The sequence below is a fragment of the Sinocyclocheilus grahami genome, unplaced genomic scaffold (genome assembly GCF_001515645.1).
Source record: "Sinocyclocheilus grahami isolate Dianchi unplaced genomic scaffold, SAMN03320097.WGS_v1.1 scaffold128.1, whole genome shotgun sequence".
In the NCBI taxonomy this organism is placed as follows: domain Eukaryota; kingdom Metazoa; phylum Chordata; class Actinopteri; order Cypriniformes; family Cyprinidae; genus Sinocyclocheilus; species Sinocyclocheilus grahami.
This window is the reverse complement of record NW_015505307.1, coordinates 1,444,928-1,459,567: the sequence shown is the minus strand read 5'-3', so window position 1 is coordinate 1,459,567 and position 14,640 is coordinate 1,444,928. Positions and strand designations below refer to the sequence as shown.

The 14,640-nt window shown below is 38.0% G+C and overlaps 1 protein-coding gene across 1 annotated transcript in view; it reads left to right on the top strand.

The window, feature by feature from the left end:
- The first annotated feature begins 446 nt into the window (after positions 1-446).
- The window catches only part of LOC107590477 (podocan-like), a 33,504-nt gene continuing 19,310 nt past the window's right edge, over positions 447-14,640 (top strand). The window contains exons 1-4 of the mRNA XM_016279231.1: positions 447-569; positions 6,200-6,543; positions 10,299-10,392; positions 11,283-11,347. Coding sequence (XP_016134717.1) covers positions 6,274-6,543; positions 10,299-10,392; positions 11,283-11,347 — 429 coding nt within the window. The 5' untranslated portion in view covers positions 447-569; positions 6,200-6,273. The remainder of the gene's footprint in view (positions 570-6,199; positions 6,544-10,298; positions 10,393-11,282; positions 11,348-14,640) is intronic.

Here is a 14,640-nt window from a genome sequence, read left to right as displayed (position 1 = left end):
AAAATTGACCCTTATGACTGGTTTTGTGGTCCAGGGTCACATATGACAGTGAATTATCAGTTGGCAATTAATTAAAATTGGATTTACCAAGATCTACAGATGCATGCGTATGATAAGTGATGCAGTTCAAACCAAGAGTCAAATAAAAACCACATGCTTCTCTGGGTTGACCTATTTGTTTCCTAAAGGCTCGGGAACTTAAGTAAATGTCAAACTAATATTGTTTATAGAGTAAAGTGAGAACATTTCTCAAGCAGCTACTTAGTACATGCAAAAAAATTTTTCCCAGAATAAGATCAAATCCACACCAGCCTCACATTTCAACTACAATCATGGAAAAGTTTGTTTGCGAGAGGAACAGAAGACGTTAATTTTTTTGGCGACACCACTTTCTTCTTTCCTCTTCTGTGTTCTCTCCCTCTTTGGCTCTTCACACATCTGGAAGGTAATCCAGCTGACCGTGTCTCTCCAGCGCTGCTGGTCTTATGATGTGTTTGGGCTGTTTTAGGAAGATTTCATACGCTGGACTTTGGCTTTAACTCTGTTGGATACTTTCAGAAGAAGCGGAGGTATGAATTTATACGTTGCATACATGTTGTTTTTTTTATGATCCATTCTGTTTTCCCAGAGCACATGAACTGATTCCAGCTGTGTTTGATGTTAAACAGGTGTGTTAGAGGTTATCTGGAGTCATGTGTTTTAGTATCTGACCTGAGGATGATGTTCTTGAGTTGCAGTTAGTGTTACATAACAGTGAACTTCAGGGAAAGCGTGAACATTTTGTCTGTTTTTCTTTTAGAAACAACATTTTCTGCATTAAAATGAGGCTTTTATTGTTTGGCAAAGAAGTTGAGCATTATATATGTATAGTGTGCTCCAAACGTTTATTAAAAAGCTTCCTCTCTGAATTCTTTTTTAGCTTTTCTTTGCCAATTAGATTATCAGTATAACAATTTGAGGGAATTCGAGAATGTCTTAGTATTTGGTGTCTCTTTTGCTTCTATAACTGGAGCTGACCTGAGAAAAACCTTATGATCATGTTCTCCATCATGATTTGAGATGTTCAAAACGACTTCGATGGAAGCAAAGAAATCACATGATTATTGTCCTCATGATCAATTAAAGGGGTCATATGATGTTGCTAAAAAGAACATTATATTGTGTATTTGGTGTAATGAAATGTGTTTATGCGGTTTAAGGTTCAAAAAACATTATTTTCCACATACTGTACATTATTGTTTCTCCTCTATGCCCCGCCTTTCTGAAACTCATCGGTCTGAAAAGCGAGGTGTACTCTGATTGGCCAGCTATCCAGTGCGTTGTGATTGGCCGAATACCTCAAGCGTGTGACGGAAATGTTATGCCCCTCACCATACTGTGATGCCCTGTCCGGCCGAAGCGACGAGACAAAAACATTAAAACCCATTATAAACGAGGCATTTGTTGCATCCAGTGGGGACGTAATTACAGATTATAATGACTTATACTGTCTTTTTATGCGTTGCGTTGCATCGCGCCGCGAAAACATAAAACCATGTCTGCATTTGTGATCGGAGAAATGACAAACTACAAATGCTACTATACACTACTCAAAACTTATGTTTGAATCATCAGTGGCAAATTCTTTAAATATAAAAAACGTACTTACAGTCTGTGAGTCAGAACAGCCGGCATTGTAGTCTACTCTACCAGGATCAGGAAACAGTCCTCCATAAAATATGCTGCACACATCTGAATATTTGGGTTGAACAGTTCTGGAAAAGTATTGTAAATACAACTTAACCACTGATTTCTAGTCGTGTCCATATTTGGAAGACCAAACAAAGTAGTTTTGCTTTCACAACTAAACAGCGTCACACGCCTTGAGTGTGTGGAGGCCGGCTTGAGGGAGCAGAGGCGGGTGGGCTTGAGAACGGTGCGGCCGGCGGATTTGACGAAGGAGCGTCGGGCGGGCTTGCGGCAACCACATGTGACGACCCCAGGCTGAACTCCGCTTCGTCCACGGTGAAAGGCAATCCAGCGATCCACTGCGCAAAGTTGATGTATTTCCTCAGCGACCAGCACGGATCAGCTCCAGGCATGACGAAGCAGATATCATCCTCTTTTGGAAGACCAAACAAAGTAGTTTCGCTTTCACAATGAAACACACAGCGCCTTCACGACATGGCGGCGGCAACAATACTACAGCGAGAATAAAAGTTACGCCTTCTTTCTTTGCGTGAACATTTGGGCGGCGTTATGCAAATCTTCCCACATCGTGACGTAGATATGTGGGGGCGTGTTAGAACGAGCCGTTTTAGGTAGGCGTGGTTGACTCTTAAATTTGATAAAGAATATCTCTTTGGATTTGAGACTTTAGTCTTTGCAACTTTACAGATCTTCTTTACGCACCAAGAGCTTGTAACACTCCAAAGAGAAAGGACAAATTGAAATTGCATCATATGACCCCTTTAAGTATTTGTTATTCACACTTCACAAATAAAGGTTAGGGTTGATGGTTCAAACTTTTAGTGAACCATTGAAAAGAACAATTGTTTTGTTTGTTTGTGTGAAGATCATTTAAAAAAAAAACAAAGAACTATATTCCACTTTAAAGAACTTTTTTTGAAATGTAAAAATTCCATGGATGTTAAAGGTTTTTTTATGGAACCATCAAAACCTTTATTTTTAAGAGTGCCTTTTTACATCATAATACTTCTTTGTTTTAGATTAATGTGATCTCTTTTGGACCTCGCTGCATATAAACTGCCTGCTATGCATGTGATGAGTCACTGAAATCGATATTTCAGAATGCTAATTATGATTTCGCGAAGTAGAACATGTTCCTGGACCAGCGTCCTTGTTGTTACTGGAACAATATTCCTATCAGATTTTAAGATCAGGATTGAACAATGTTCACATCAAGCTATCATTAGTTACTGGCTGCGGTTGGGAAAACAGTTACAACTATGCTTGTTTGACTCGGATGTTGTAAGAAAATGATGTTGGAACACGTCCTACTTGGCAAAACGACGGTCGTGAGAGGTTTGGAGCAGTGCTGTTGTTGTTAACTAAAACTGAAAGATTGAAATCATTTTTATTACTTGAAATGAAGCTGAAATAAAATATAAATATTACACAAAAAATGAGAACATTTGAAATGTTGCCTTGGAAACTAACTGGAATAAGTTTAAATTGAAGTGCTAAAATTACTAAAACTAAAACTGAAGTAAATTGAAGCTAAATAGGAATATATAAAAAGCTATTATACATAATAAGAAATAAAAAAAATATTATTATTATTATTATAAAAATCACAAAGTTTTTAAAACTTAAAATAAATTAAAGATAGAAACTGAAAATGAAAAAAAAGCTAATTCAAAATATTAGTAAACACTATGATATATAAACTAGACAACTCTATGGTGGGTTGAGAAAGCCTGGAAAGAAAGTTTGAAGTAGATTAGATAGATAGATAGATAGATAGATAGATAGATAGATAGATAGATAGATAGATTGACAGATTGACATTTAGAGTCCGAGAAAGATGAAACTGCTGAATGATGATATATAAACTAGACAACTCTATGGTGGGTTGAGAAAGCCTGGAAAGAAAGTTTGAAGTAGATTAGATAGATAGATAGATAGATAGATAGATAGATAGATAGATAGATAGATAGATAGATAGATAGATAGATAGATAGATAGATAGATAGATAGATAGATAGATTGACTGATTGTCATTTTTAGTCCGAGCAGTTAGAAAAGATTCAGCTGCTGAATGATGAGCTGCTGTAAGAATAATCTGTCCTCACTGGTTATTAGAGTGAGATTTTTCTAGAAGGTCTCTTCCCCATGCCATCTCTTCCAGCTCTTGCATCGATGTGAACCGTGTTTTTGTTAGACACCTGTTTGTGGTTGTTGGATCTCATTCCAGAATTTTTTTCCCCAGTTCATTTTCCTTCCAATTCCTTAGCAGGCCTTTGGGAAACTGGGCTTCAGACGTGGAATGTTGGAGTTTGTATGAACACGTTGGAGAAAACTGCTCTCAGATCAGGGGTTTGGTGGTGTTTTTGTGGCGGATGAACCCAGAGCTGTATTTTTTTACTGAGGCAAAATAAGCCACATTATCATTTGGAGCACCACAGTGATTAGCTGTTGTATCAGGCAGTTTGCTAATGTGCAAAATAATCACAGAACGAGACCGTCCTGTATCGACACAGTTCTCTGAGAAATGAAAGGAATAGTTTACCCAGAAATGAAAATTTGCTGTGATTTACTCACCCTCAGACCATCCAAGATGCAGTTTATTTCTTCATGGGAACAGATTTGGAGAAATGTAGCATTACACCACTTGCTCCCCAACGGATCCTCTGAATGGGTGCCGTCAGAATGAGAGTCCAAACAGCTGATAAAAACATCACAATAATCCACAAGTAATCCACACCACACCACTCCAGTCCAACAACTAACGTCTGGTGAAGCAAAAAGCTGCATGTTTTTAAGAAACAAATTCTTTATTAAGGTGTTTTAACTTTAAAGGGGTCATATGATGCTGCTAAAAAGAACATTATTTTGTGTATTTGATGTAATGAAATGTGTTTATGTGGTTTAAGTACATTATTGTACATTATTGTTCCTATGCCCCGCCTTTCTGAAACGCGTCGATTTTTACAAAGCTCATCGGTCTGAAAAGCGAGGTGTGCTGTGATTGGCCAGCTATCCTGTGCGTTGTGATTGGCCGAATACCTCAAGCATGTGACGGAAATGTCACGCCCCTTAACATACTGTGATGCCTTGTCCCGGCCGGAGCTACGAGACAAAAACATTAAAACCTATTATAAACGAGGCATTTGTTGCATCCAGTGGGGACATAATTACAGATTATAATGACTTATACTGTCTTTTTACACGTTGCGTTGCATCGCGCCACATAAACATAAAACCATGTCTGCATTTGTGATCAGAGAAATTACAAACAACAAATGCTGCTCTACACTGCTCAAAACTCGCGTTTCAATCGTCAGTGGCAGATTCTTTAAATATAAAAAACGTACTTACAGTCTGTGAGTCAGAACAGCCGGCATTGTAGTCTACTCTCCCAGGATCAGGAAACAGTCCTCCATAAAATGTGCTGCACACATCTGAATATTTGAGTTGAACTGTTCTGGAACAGTGTTGTAAATACAACTTAACCACTGATTTCTAGTCGTGTCCTCTTTTGGAAGACCAAACAAAGTAGTTTCGCTTTCACAACGAAACACAGTGTCACACACGGCGGGCTAGAGTGAGCAGCGGCCGGTGGACTTGCGGCAACCACATGTGACGACCCCGGGCTGGACTCCGCTTCGTCCACGGTGAAAGTTAATCCGGCGATCCACAGCACGAAGTTGATGTATTTCCTCAGCGACCAGAAAGGATCAGCTCCAGGCATGACGAAGCAGATATCGTCCTCTTTTGGAAGACCAAACAAAGTAGTTTCGCTTTCACAACGAAACACACAGCGCCTTCATGACTTGGCGGCGGCGGCAACAACAATACTACAGCGAGAATAAAAGTTACGCCTTCTTTCTTTGCGTGAACATTTGGGCGGCGTTATGCAAATCTTCCCACATCGTGACGTAGACATGTGGGGGCGTGTTAGAACGAGCCGTTTTAGGTAGGCGTGGCTGACTTTTAACTTTTATAAAGAATATCTCTTTGGATTTGAGACTTTAGTCTTTGCAACTTTACAGATCTTCTTTATGCACCAAGAGCTTGTAACACTCCAAAGAGAAAGGACAAATTGAAATCGCATCATATGACCCCTTTAAACTGTCACTTCTGGTCAGCATATGACAAACAAACCTGGAAAATGATATTGCTCCGAAGCTGCAGAGAGTACATTTTTTACTGAAAAATAAGAGTATAAACATATAAATTGAATTCTGATAGTTTAAATAATTTGTTCTTGGATGTATTTGATGTAAAATATTTGAGTTAAGAGATATTTGACTTTCAATCGCAGAGTTTGCTTTCTTCACAGTTTGAGATCTCTTTTGAAGCTTATGGCTGTCTATAAAAAATAATTAAGATGTTATTTGTGTTTTTTCCTTTCTTTTTGGAAAGCTTTTTGTCCCTTTATCCCTTGTTTTTTTTTACCATATAAACACATGGATGGAAATCTCCCTAGACAAGTCACATAGTGAATCCAGAAAGTATCAACTCTTTTTAACCATAGGTCACAAGTTTCTTACTGGATCGGTAACCACAGATCTCGTTTTGCCCGAGTGAAAGCATTGAGGCCCGGAAGCCATGTGTCAGCGGCGCGGCCTGCTGGAGCTGCTGTGTTTGGTTCTGCTAGGCTGGACTCTGGTTCGAGGTCAGGCGGAAACAGACCTAAAGCTGGATGAGGAGGACGGAGAGGCAGAGGATCCACTCGGAACCGTGAAAAACGTGGAGCTAGAGATATCTTGTGCAGAGAAATGCAGCTGCAGCGGGGATGGAGCGGTGGACTGTAATGGAGTTAGTCTCACTGAATTCCCACAGGATTTATCCGAACAGACCCGCCAGCTGTCCCTGCAGGTGCGTGGGTTTGTTTGCAGATTCTGATTGCTTCCCCAGGCACACTTTTCCTGAATATGTTGCTTCTTGTTTATGTGATGATAAAATCTGACAGAAATAATCAACCCTGAACATCTGAAATGTTTGGGATGGAGGTCTGGTGATTAATGTATTCATGAATCAAAATGTCACTCTTTTAAAAACATTTCTATATGTAAGATTTTTTAAATGTTTTAGAAAAATCTCTTCTGCCCACGAAGGCTGCATTTATTTGAATAAAAAATCAGTAAAAACTGAATTCATATTGTGAAATATTACTGCAGTTTAACAGAACTGTTTTCTATTTGAATATATGTTAAAGTATAATTTATTGCTGTGATCAAAGCTGAATTTTCAGCATCATTACTCCAGTCTTCAGTTTCACATGATCTTCAGAAATCATTTTAATATGCTAATTTGCTGCTCAAGAAACATTTCTGATTATTATCAATGTTGAAAACACTGCTTCATATTTCTGTTGAAACCCCCGAATTTTTTCATGAATAGAAAATTTGATGGAGCAGCATTTATTTGAATGACATAGAATATAAATCTTTTGTAACATTATAAATGTCTTTACAATATCTTTTGATCATTTTAATGCATCCTTGCTGAGTAAATAAATAAATAAATTTTAAAATATATTGAAATAGAAAACAGCTATTTTAAATTGTAATACTATTTTACAATGATCCACTCGGAACCGTGAAAAACGTGGAGCTAGAGATATCTTGTGCAGAGAAATGCAGCTGCAGCGGGGATGGAGCGGTGGACTGTAATGGAGTTAGTCTCACTGAATTCCCACAGGATTTATCCGAACAGACCCGCCAGCTGTCCCTGCAGGTGCGTGGGTTTGTTTGCAGATTCTGATTGCTTCCCCAGGCACACTTTTCCTGAATATGTTGCTTCTTGTTTATGTGATGATAAAATCTGACAGAAATAATCAACCCTGAACATCTGAAATGTTTGGGATGGAGGTCTGGTGATTAATGTATTCATGAATCAAAATGTCACTCTTTTAAAAACATTTCTATATGTAAGATTTTTTAAATGTTTTAGAAAAATCTCTTCTGCCCACGAAGGCTGCATTTATTTGAATAAAAAATCAGTAAAAACTGAATTCATATTGTGAAATATTACTGCAGTTTAACAGAACTGTTTTCTATTTGAATATATGTTAAAGTATAATTTATTGCTGTGATCAAAGCTGAATTTTCAGCATCATTACTCCAGTCTTCAGTTTCACATGATCTTCAGAAATCATTTTAATATGCTAATTTGCTGCTCAAGAAACATTTCTGATTATTATCAATGTTGAAAACACTGCTTCATATTTCTGTTGAAACCCCCGAATTTTTTCATGAATAGAAAATTTGATGGAGCAGCATTTATTTGAATGACATAGAATATAAATCTTTTGTAACATTATAAATGTCTTTACAATATCTTTTGATCATTTTAATGCATCCTTGCTGAGTAAATAAATAAATAAATTTTAAAATATATTGAAATAGAAAACAGCTATTTTAAATTGTAATACTATTTTACAATTTTTTTTTTTTTTTAGCCTTGGTTAGCAGAAGAGACAGCTTTTAAAAACATCAAAAAATCTAAATGATTCCAAACTTTTGACTGGTAGTGTATATAGTATATACAGTACATACATTTAAAAACGAATTAATACATATACATACATACATGCATACATACAACACATTAAAAGGATAGATCACCTAAAAATGACCCTCGTGTTACTACAACCCTGTATATTTTCTTTGTTTTATGGAATACAAATGAAGACAGAGTGCAGAATGTCCATTTTCTTTTTAATAACCACGCTGTTGAATTTCAAAAATGACAATCAAATGCGCTATAACAGTAGTTCATATGACTAGCGCACTATATTTACATTCTTCTGACGCCATATGATAGCTTTTGTTATAGCAGATGAAAATCATATCACTGTTCTCTGAGAATATGATGGGGCTTGTATTATAACTAGGCCTTTCAGTTTAATGGCTTAATGTTTTAATTTAAGGTGATTCATAATAATCAAACTAAAAATGATCATACTTTGTGCATGTTCCTAATTTATAAGTCGCTTTGTCTAAAAAAGTCTGCTTAGTTAAAAATGTAATTAAAAACAAACTTAATGCAATTAATCATTAGATTTGTACTAAAAATCTGTTTTAAGGGATCCTTATGAGCAACTGACACTTCAACTCAACTCCTTTATAATTCTTTACATAAATAATTATCTTTTAAAAATTGACAGTCTGATGAGGGATAATGATGCACTAGTTTGAATATTGAAATGCAACTAAGATTTGAAAGCAGACAAAATTATTTTATGGCTCCAGAAGACTTAAAATATAGTGTATTGACAACTTTTATGGTGCTTTTTTGTCCATTTGGAACTTGAAAGCATCCATTCCCATTCATATAACTTTTATCATTGTATTGAAAACAGCAGCTGGGACGTTCTGCTAAACATCTCCATTTGTGTTTCACAGAAGAAAGAAAGTTGTACGGGTTTGGAACAAACATGAGGGTGAGTAAATGATGACAGATTTTTTATTTTGGGGGGTGAACTATCCCTTAAACCCTGTAAAGCTTGACATGTGAAATAATAGTCAGAAAAATCTTATTTCTTGAAATGGAGCAATGTTTTGAACCTTTAAACTAAAAAAAAGTTTGCATGAGTGTGTTTTTTTATTTATTTTTTGTATAATTTGATATGCCAGGCTTTTATGGCTCAAATATGATACAGTGAGAATATGGAGGAAAAAAAACACCTCAACTTTATAGAGACTCAAACTGAGCAAAAATACGCAATTTAACATCTCCATTTGTGTTTCACAGAAGAAAGAAAGTTGTACGGGTTTGGAACAAACATGAGGGTGAGTAAATGATGACAGATTTTTTATTTTGGGGGGTGAACTATCCCTTAAACCCTGTAAAGCTTGACATGTGAAATAATAGTCAGAAAAATCTTATTTCTTGAAATGGAGCAATGTTTTGAACCTTTAAACTAAAAAAGTTTGCATGAGTCTATTTTTTTATTTTTTTTTGTATAATTTGATATGCCAGGCTTTTATGGCTCAAATATGATACAGTGAGAATATGGAGGAAAAAAACACCTCAACTTTATAGAGACTCAAACTGAGCAAAAATACGCAATTCGGTGCAGATACTGATATTCATACGGCCAAAAATTAAGATGAAATTCTGATGGAAATCAATGAGATCTTTATAACAGTATATAGCAGATACTAAAATGATATAAATAACAGTTGTCACTCTATATCTCTAACAATGATGAATGAGAGATGAACAAATAAACGTTCCTCAGAAGCCTGATGATCATATTTGAGATATTTGAGATGTCTGGGTAATCAAGTAAACCTACTTCAGTCCAGTAAGTGTTTGTCTTGAAATATTGCTAACAATATAAAAGCTATCCCTTATGAACATCAGTAAAAATGTCAAAGCAACAAGACACATGAAGCATGAGCTGAAGACGGACATTTGTACAATTAAACTAAAAGACCTTTTACTTGCTAAAAAATAAACTATCAATCAGACGACATAAAGCATGTTGTAGATTGTGTGCGACAGGTTTTTCAGCAACTTACTGATCATGTTGATCATTTAGAGGCCTTCGAAATCTGCATATATAATGTGATACAGTATGCTTTAATGGGTTAAATGTGATTTATTTTTCTGTTCTGTCCCAGAATAACCAAATCACTGAGGTCACGCTGGAGCATCTGTCACGTCTTCAGCAACTGGAGACCCTAAACCTACAGAACAACCGGCTCACGACACAAGGTACGGCTGATGAGAGGGTCAACAGAGGACAGCGGCTGAAAGCAGCAGAGAATAATCTGTTACAGAGGGTCAGGATGAGAGAGAGACAGAGAGAGAGCAGGATGGAGGGATGCAGAAGGAAAGGGTTTGGATCGCGCTCTTTCCTGCATGTGTGGTCAACATGACTGTTTGAAGTGGAAATGTTTTCGGCAGATTACTTTTGTTTAAAGCAATAGTTCGGTCAAAAATGAAAATCCTGATATTATTTACATCCTCTCAAGTCGTTCAAACACACATGCTGTTCCATACATGTATACTTTTATTCAGCAAGGATCCATTAAATTAATCAAAGGTGACAGTAAAGACATTTATAATGTTACAAAAGATTTCTGTTTCAAATAAATGAACTTTCTATTCATCAAAGAATCCTGAAAAATGTAATGTAATATGGATTCCACAAAAATATAAAGCAGTGCAACTGTTTTCAACATTGATAATAATCAGAAATGTTTCTTGAGCAGCAAATCAGCATATTAGAATGATTTCTGAAGGATCATGTGACACTGAAGACTGGAGTAATGATGCTGAAAATTCAGCTTTGATCACAGGAATAAATAATATTTAAAAATATATTAAAATAGAAAACAGTTATTTTAAATTGTAATAATATTTCACAATATTAATGTTTATACTTGTTCAAATAAATGCAGCCTTGGTTGGCAGAAGAGACTTTTAAAAAATCTTAACATTTAAAAAACTTTTGAATGGTAGAGAATGCGTTTATGTATGTATAGCTTATATGAACATTGATAATTATTGAAATGAAACATGAAATTAAGGTATTTGCTGCATGTCAAGCAATAATGTGTGTGTGTGTGTGTGTGTGTGTGTGTGTGTGTGTGTGTGTGTAGGCCTTGATGATGAAGGGTTTCATATTCTGGAAAGGCTGAGTTATTTATACTTGGCAAATAATAAGGTGAGTCATCAATGTTTATTCTCAAACTCCCATCTCTCTCTCTCTCTCTCTCTCTCTCTCTCTCTCTCTCTCTCTCGTTCACTCTCTATTCAGTGTCTAACTTGAATGCAGCTCACAGGCTCAGAAGTTTTCATGATTTGTATTTAGAGAGGCATTTTCTCCTTGAAGTCCATATATCATTTTAAGAAAGGGGTTTGCACCAAAGTTGTAATTTAGTTTTCCATCCTTAGAATTAGTTGTTTTTATGCAAATTACCTCTGTTATGATTAGCCTCATATTCCAGCATAGTTCACTCCTTCCTTCATCATTCTATAGACTGAATAGCCGTTTACATGTAAATGTGGGTAGTCATATGTTAATGAGCAAATGATTATGACATCATAACCACAACTAATTTTGTATCCGAATTTAAACTTTTTTATCTCTTTAATTTCTGATTGGCATGAGGCTAGAGTAGTTGCCATGGCGTTGCTTTGTGGTTGCTAATGCGTTCTCAACACATGTCAGCATAATACTACCCAGATAAAAGGGAGCATTCTCAAAACTTTGGTTAATGTTCTGCCAAGGTTATGAACAAACTTTCTTCCAGTAACGCTAATAGAATGTTCGTTCAAAGTTAAAATGGTATTTATACATCATTCATGGAACTTTCATTCTGAAATGTTTTAGTTGAACATTCGTCTAACATTTTTTTAAATGTTACTTGTTTCAGAATGTTCAGAATGTTCAGAATGTTTTTATTCAGAAATAATGTTCCCTTTCGATACTTCACTCGTACTGCGTCGCTGACGCTTATGGTAAAAAACTAATTTTTCTCTGAGGACTGAAGCCTTTACAATCACACAGTGTAACTGCATGGCCATTGGTTTGTGCAGTAAATAAAAAACGAACCAATGGCTCAGCAGCGGAGCTGCACGAGCCTATAGCGACGAAGCCTGCCAGAATGGGCGGGGCCATCTGGCTATGTCCTATGGGCATTTCGCCATAGGATCTCAGATCAATTCTCATTCAGCGACGACGATCTTCCCTTCGCTGATCTACGGGACTTGAAGCGCTCGCCGTTGACACGCCTCGCTGCGGACAGAAGCTGCCTTTTCCAATGTGCCTCTCTGCTGTTCCCGCCCGCTCTACGAGCCGCCTTCAGCGTCCCCTGCTGCCATCCGGCGAGTCTAAAAAAGCAAATTTTTGCTACTAAAAGAGTAGCGGCGTTGTTTCAAATCTCTGTGCGCTCGGATCGCTTTCTTTTCAGAGAGCGACTCCGCCCCTTGCGCCTCCCGTTTTCTTCCTCCCAGGGACCTGTGAGGAAAAAACAGCAGGGCAAGGGGACTGAGCACTCGGCTACGAGCGAGCTCACACCGCCTGAGATCCCGTGTGCCTCACCCTCACCAAGCAGAGAGGGTTCTCCCATCCTCTTTGAACACTCAGACCAGCGTCCCTCGGCTGATGCGAGCGACATGGTCTCATTCGGTGTGATGGAGGACGAGCTATTAGATAACAGCATGCCTCTAATAGCGTCAGATGCAGAGGAGATGTCGGACTCTACTATCGACCTCGCCCCTTTGCCGTCTGGCAATCCCAGTGATGCCAAGCAAGGGATGGACCCCAAACTTTTCCGTGTCCTCTCTAAAGCTGTCGAAGAGCTGGGACTGGAGTGGTCTATGCCAGAGGAGCCCACTCATAGCCGTCTGGATGAATGTTTCCTGCCGGGGCACTGCCAGGCCCCTCGTCAACGAGCCTCCCCGTTTTTCCCGGAGGTCCACGACGAGCTCATGAAATCGTGACACGCTCCCGACTTGGCTCGCCTTCACACATCCTCTTCTTCTGCGCTCTCCTCAGTGGATGGCACTGACGAAAGAGGCTACGAAAAACTGCCTGGCTGGCAGGCTGCACACCACTGAACACCCACTGCCATTGGATGGAAAGCGAAGGTCACCCCTCCAAGCCCTGCAGAACAACGTCTGCCTTCGCTGGACGAGCGTACTCCTCCGTCGGGCAGGCAGCCTCAGCTCTGCAGTCCATGGCCGTGCTCCAGGTCTTTCAGGCCAAACTCCTCCAAGTCATGGACGAGTTCGGACCTGACCCCACAGCCTTCAAGGAGCTGCGCAGTGCAACAGACCTGGCTTTGCGAGCTATGAAGGCTACAGCACAGGCCATCGGGAGGTCAATGGCCAGCTTTGCAATTTTAAATAATACTAGGCAACTTTTTTTATTCAGAAAATATATTAATGGACATTTTTAAAAAGAATTCTCCTGGGACGATTTTAAATTTTTTGTCATCCATTAAGCTGAAAGACTCTATATAATTGTTCTTATTACTTTTGTTATTTTTGTTATTTTTATTATATGTATGTTTTTGTATATTTCTACATATTTACTTATATATATGTAATTTTCCAACAAAATTGTTATATAATTGTTTTGAAATTATATATACGATTGAATTGTGAAATTGAAATGTTTCCTCTTGCCATGAATATAGCCACTGCTGCTGACATGGCGTTAAATCATAAATAAATAAATGTTTAGCTTAGTGGTGTTGGAACGCCACTTATGGCCAAACCTCACTGAGATTAAAGGGGTGGTTCACTGGGTTTTTTCTAGGCTTGATTGTGTTTATGGGGTGCAGTCTAACATGTGTTACGTTATTTTTCACATAATTTATCTTTATTCCACACCTCTCTGTCCCATCTCTGAGAAACGGGCTGATCATTTCCTTCTTTTATGAAGCCCCTCCCTCAGAAATAGGCGATGGGCTCTGAGATTAAAGGGGTGGTTCACTGGGTTTTTTCTAGGCTTGATTGTGTTTATGGGGTGCAGTCTAACATGTGTTACGTTATTTTTCACATAATTTATCTTTATTCCACACCTCTCTGTCCCATCTCTGAGAAACGGGCTGATCATTTCCTTCTTTTATAAAGCCCCTCCCTCAGAAATAGGCGATGGACTCTGATTGGTTAGCTAGCCCAGTGTGTTGTGATTGGCTAAACCACCTCTAGCACGTGTCTAAGCGTCCTGCCCTTCACCTCGGCGGCATGTGCTCCGGTTGTATTGTAAACAACTGCATCGTTAATATCTCTTATCAGTTTGAGATACTTTTAGATACGCTGTTATTTGTGAATGCTACTGCTTCTGTTAGCTTTTAATATACAGTTTTATCCTGATTAAAGCTTTAATACAGTACGGCAACTGCACGCGCGTCCATGTTTAACGCTTCTCATAACTATGTGAAAATAAGTGTATAATTGTAACAGTTCATTGTTGGAGGTGAGCTGAATGAGAGAGAGAGAGAGAGA